Consider the following 5,939-nt stretch of genomic DNA (forward strand, 5'->3'; position numbering starts at 1 on the left):
AAAAAACAGAAAACCTGAAATTACGAAGAATATCAATATGTCAAAGATCATGGATCTTAAAATCAAAAGTAAATATACGAAAGACAATTCCTATATAATAACCGAAGCCTCATTATTCGTAAGTCACTATCTCCAGCAAGGCATATACCAATAGGCCTCTGAAAGGGATAGTCTACTCTTGATACAAAGCTAAACTCAGTCAGCCGGTCAGGCGTTACTCATGTACCTTTTCCTCGAAGAAATATCTTTACATTAACTTGTATGTGTGTCAAACGTGCAATGCAGTTGGACAAGAGGCATATAAAGCTAGTAACCTAATAAACCCCTAATATCGGCTTCATGACTGGAATCCTAAAATCCCAAAGGAATGGAATACATGTATATACGGAAAAGGACAGTAACAGGAATTTTAAAAATTAAGGAGAGTACTTATTCAAAATTCTTATCTACCTACAATATAGAATACCCCCTTCCTCTCATTTTTCCTTCGTTTTTATCTTGTTTATTTTGAACAGCCAACGAAGGTTTGCATGATGCAAACACTGCCAAAGAAATGCAAATCGGTTCGAAATACCCCCCCCCCCTAAAATGGGGTATTCTGTATTTGGCCCATCCCTAAAACACCCTTAAAATGAGAAGCAAATGCTACACATGACTTTCTTACCACCATGATCCAATGAAATCTGCTTCTCATCCATCCAGTGTCGAAACCTGATGTTTGGGTCATCACAGATAAGTGACAAGCATGATCCAGGAGAACAGTTGATGGCTCCAAACACAGATTCCCTTCTGCACCATCTTCACATGAAATGGCCGGAGACGCCCCTGGAGGTTGGGAGCAAGAAAAGAAAGAAGTTAAACCCGCTGACCAATGGATGAAGGTGAGTGGAAAAGGTGAAGTCAGTGTGAGATTACGTGATCTTAACATCCAGGGTGAGACGCCTGGTGTCCCGTTATCACAGGGGAACCTCCACGATGCGGGAGTCCATTAGGAGGCGGAAGAGGAGTGTTGCATTATTTCGCACAATTCGCACAAAGTTTTGGGAAATTTTGAAAATTTGCTGGATAGTGATTCTTTACAATTTTGATATTTTGGATGCTCCTGTGGATGTATTATAAGCACTTAAAAATTAGCCTCAAGAAAACTTCTGCCTTCGAGAAAAATTGAATATCAAAACTTACCGGTGCTCCCGGAAAATTCTGATAAATTTTAAATTTTGGAAAAAAATTAAATAGCGCTTACGGCCATACAATGGTAGCTGCGACCATGAAAATGTGATTTTTATTATGGTCTTCAAGGATTTGTGGGAAGGGGCAAGGCAAAACTATTTTTGTTGATTAAAACGTACATTTTGCACTGGGGGCAGGCTGTAGATTTCCTTTTTAAAATGAACTGCCCGAAAGGGCCAATGCTATCTGTAATTTCTTTTCTTATGCTATTTTTTCTTTCTTTTTCTATTTAGAATATTTTGTCGTAAGATGTCTTCTCCTCGAGTCCTCGAAAACTACATTATTTTGCTAATTTCTAAATAATAAAAAGGTTAGGGCTTTCAGGTTATTCTGTTAAAATACGTTTCAGCATTTTGTGGAAAAGTTTTTCTGAGGGTTTGGGGCAAAATAGCTAAGAGCATCTGATGGAGAAAATTTCCTCCATGTTGGAGGAAAATGAAAGTATAATATATTTTCTTTTTTAAATTTTAAAATCGTTTAATGCTTTTGGGTATCTGGATGTCCCAAATACTTCTTCAGGCGCTGCCACGGTATATTATTGTTTTAGCCATAAATTCCGTAATAAACTGGAGAGAGAGCGACTTGTTGTAGTATTTTAGGGGAAGATCTGTAAACATCGGGTTTTCACACTTTGTGCTCCTGAATATCTAGATATAGTAGTTACCCCCATTTTAAAAGTAAACCACAGTGTTCTAAATTAGTTGGACGTAGAAACAATATTATGCCTGAGCATGTGTTCTATAAAACTATTATTAAATTGAGTAAACCATAATTATTTAGCACTCTAGCAGAACAAGACAATGTCAACCTACACCGGATGAAGAATGGCAATATGCAGATTAAATAATTTGCCAAACGGTATTCATGCCAGACTGGGTAATTCATTGATTGAACCACTACACCATGACTTGACATGACTATACCAGAGATTTGAACATCTTGTCAAAGGACTGTAGAGCCAGGCTAGGATTCAAATTTCTCATTGAAGTTGAGCGACTGAACCACTACACCACGGCGTCGCGATCAGTCAAACACTGTGGTTTACTTTTAAAGCTCAACTGAGTGGGATAAAACTTTGTCATTAGTGTGTCTATTGTCTCTCATGAATAAATCATAGGAACAAAAGTAATAATAGTAATAATGAAGCATGATTGCAATGCCAGCAATAATACTGTGGATAACATGAATACAAAATAACAAAAGTAAAGAAAAAATAAAACAAAACATATTGCTCACATGGGTAAAATAAAAGTAAAAACTACCCCTGTTCCCCCACCGCCACCCCTCCCTCTACCCCATACTCTACCCCTGTTCCCCCACCACCACCTCCCTCTACACCATACTCTACCCCTGTTCCCCCACCGCCACTCCTCCCTCTACCCTTACTCTACCTCTGTTCCCCCACCCCACCCCTCCCTCTACCCTATACTCTACCCCTGTTCCCCCACCGCCACCCCTCCCTCTACCCTTACTCTACCCTCTCCTCCTCCTCCTCATCCTCAGTCGCCTCGCTAGCCGTCCAATGAAGTCTCCAGTCATCGTCTTGCTGTCCCCATTCTCCTTCCTCATCCCTCTGCATAACCTCGATCATCTCAAACACCTCCACATTCACCTCCTCCTCCTCCTCATCCTCAGTCGCCTCGCTAGCCGTCCAATGAAGTCTCCAGTCATCGTTGGGGTGCCCCCACTCTCCTTCTTCTTCTCCATCCATCCGGTGAACCTCGATCTCCTCGAACTCGATCTCCTCGAACTCCTCAGCCCCCAGCACCTCCTCTACGGCCTCAACCTCCAGCACCTCCTCTGCCTCAGCCTCAAGCACCTCTTCTACGGCCTGATCAGCATCCACCGCCGCCAGCGCCTCAAGCGCCGCTAATTCAGCTTCCTCTTCTTCTAAATACAGGGTCATGTTATCTGGAAAAAAAGTCCAGTCCGAATAAATGAAAGCACAGGATTTATGTGAATTCAGTCAAACAAGGCCCGGATCCCTTACAACTTTTTAGATATATTTTCCCGCATACGTAATCTAAAAACGATCCGGACATTGAAGACCGCGATGGAAAAGAGTGCGAAGAAACGAAATGAATTGGGATTATTAATCATTATCAGTTATTTTTTGTTCAATATTAAATCACGCGGGGCGTCGAAATTTCGTTTAAGGAATTAAATATGGTAGTTGAATTCATGTTAATGATATGCCTTACCAATAGCAACTTGTTTCTGCAAAGTCATGCGTTATGGTGTCATCATTATGAAAGCCAAGAATGAACTTTTATTTGATGTATTCTTTTAATCATTAATGATCATAACTCATTCTCTGTCTTTTCAAAATCATTATGAACCAAATGTAGCAGCTCTCGACTTGTTTTTGATAATTAATGTTTTTTCTGCCTGAGCTCCTACTGTCTTAATACAGCCATGCATGATTTAGTAATCATTATTTTGATGCCGTACGCTAGAAGAGAAAAATTATCTTTTCAATAATGTATGCATTAAATGAAAACATTATTTGCGTTTATTTGTTGATAAAATTGGGTTACCCTTTTAACCCTTACTGCACTGGGCTTTTTTAAACATCTGACTGGGGAGGGGGGGGGGGGGGGCTGGGGCTCCCTCCCTTTCTATGATCTCGGCCGTCGAATGTCCGATGAACACGAAAATTTGCATGTTTGAAGATATTCACGTAAGAAACAAGATGGTATAATTCGTTTTTCCTAATATGCAAGTTGTTGTCATTAAACCCTAATTGATTATGCAAATGCTAATGTCATACATTTTACAGAAAAAAATGTACATATTTGTCTCAAGACTTTCGAAGAATCTTGAAAATGCATTGAATAAACGTTTCCTTCATTTCAAATTCATGACATTTCATCATTTTTATATTTGGAAATGCAAAGGTTAATTTGCATAAATTATGAATACGCATATTTCATCATTTTATTTTCTTATGTATTTTAATGTTTTATATTTCTTATTATATCTATTGTTTTATTTCTAATGTATTTGCTCGGGAACATATCAAAGCAAGTTGATATCAATTTATATCTCACACTTGTTTGAAGAAATCTAAACCTGTGTTCACATTTTTGCTTGTACATGAATATGCAATTATAGCACTCTTTGATGACATGCGCATACTAATAATGTGACACCTTACAAGTATATCTGATTTCGACGAAAATGGTATCAACATAATGAGTAGGACCTCGGTGCGTAGTTGCGTAGAAACGACAATTTAAAATTCCAGGGGGGGGGGGGGGGCTCCTAGGCCCCAGTACAGTGAGGGTTAATACAGGGACAGCATAGATATACACTTATGATACGCACATAAACAGAACCCTGTTCCTTATATTTTGACGTTGACAAATCATGGAATGAAATTTTCTCCAGCTATCTGATGTAAAAGATACATGGAGATATTTCCCATAATATTGAATTTAATGTCGCCAATAGCCTAACACTAATTTCATTTTAATTTTGATAAAAAAAATGAACATGGTATGGAGTAAGCAGCAGGCCAAGATGGATCAAACACTATATTTCAGCGGCTTTCAAGGTGTGTTAACTTTGCATAATAGACCATGCGAAGCCGTAATGAAAAAAGGCTCCAAATTTTGATATTTTTTATTTTGAAATAATAGTCATACTATTGAATGGCTTATTTCGGCCAATACATGAAATATCGAACTCAATATGCAGAAATATTTCGTTCAATATTTCCTTGTATTGACCCTAAAGCCATCCAATAGTATATTCTTCTTGTATCCATGATTGCAAGATATTTTTAATGTGAGGAAACCCAAAGAAGAAAAAAATGTGTCATGCGGATAAAGTCTTTCAATTCCACAAGTGGAGAAAGATATAATAAACAAATTATAAACTTACGATGCTGAGTACACTTAGGAGCGACGCCAGGAAATCGGGAATCTCGGCTGCATAAACGGCCTTGACGCGTTACTGACGAACACTTAGTAGGTCGGTTTAGGTATAGATTGACTAACCTGTATGACAAAAACAATATCTAAATATCAGCTTGTCATTTATGGAATAACTATCTATTATCAATATAGTGATTTTTGAGGTGCAAGCGACCCCAACATAATTATACAGGCATATTAACACGTTCGTGGGGAGGGGGTCGTAATAAGTTGATTTCTATATCGCAACAGGTCCATGATCGCATTTACGCATTACTCCATTCTTTTTGACACAGACTACAATTTTGTGAGTATTTGAAAGCCCTTATCACAATATCTGCTTCATCTGTGTAAAATTCTAAAAAGTGATTAGGATTTTTTAACGGGCGAGGGGTCAATTTGTCCAATTCCATGACAACAATTATTGTTAATCATAAAAACAAAAACAAAAAAACAATTGACTGACTTTTAACTTAAATGAATTCATCAGCTGCAATTCTTCTCACATTCTGAGTTTGTCAATAAATTAAATCTTCGATGTAATTATATCGGTTATACCTTTAAAATGGAAGCATATTTGCTAAGACCCATCTAAGACAAATACGAAGAAGGAATTATTGTAGCATGAGCAAAGTTACTTAAGTATAGGTGAACTAATTCATACATTGTGTGTTGACAAACTCTTTAAAGTTCCAATTTCCCAAAAGAAATGGAAAAGTATTCTTTCAAATTAAGTTGTTAATTGGAATCAAATTTACATTATTCCTTTTAATGTTATTTTTCGACAAAGTT

The 5,939-nt window shown here is 37.8% G+C and overlaps 1 protein-coding gene across 1 annotated transcript; it reads left to right on the top strand.

The window, feature by feature from the left end:
• Positions 1–637: 637 nt before the first annotated feature.
• On the top strand, positions 638–3,736 carry LOC115923113. The gene is made up of 2 exons (XM_030983356.1): positions 638–881; positions 2,734–3,736. Exon 2 carries the CDS (start codon positions 2,753–2,755, stop codon positions 3,101–3,103), a length of 351 nt encoding a protein of 116 aa, XP_030839216.1. The 5' UTR covers positions 638–881; positions 2,734–2,752; the 3' UTR covers positions 3,104–3,736.
• Positions 3,737–5,939: the final 2,203 nt, after the last annotated feature.

Source organism: Strongylocentrotus purpuratus, unplaced genomic scaffold, assembly GCF_000002235.5.
Source record: "Strongylocentrotus purpuratus isolate Spur 01 unplaced genomic scaffold, Spur_5.0 spur5_scaffold_13, whole genome shotgun sequence".
In the NCBI taxonomy this organism is placed as follows: domain Eukaryota; kingdom Metazoa; phylum Echinodermata; class Echinoidea; order Camarodonta; family Strongylocentrotidae; genus Strongylocentrotus; species Strongylocentrotus purpuratus.

Excerpts from the sequence above, each read along its gene's own strand:
- LOC115923113 (XM_030983356.1), top strand. The coding sequence starts at position 2,753 with ATGAAGTCTCCAGTCATCGTCTTGCTGTCCCCATTCTCCTTCCTCATC.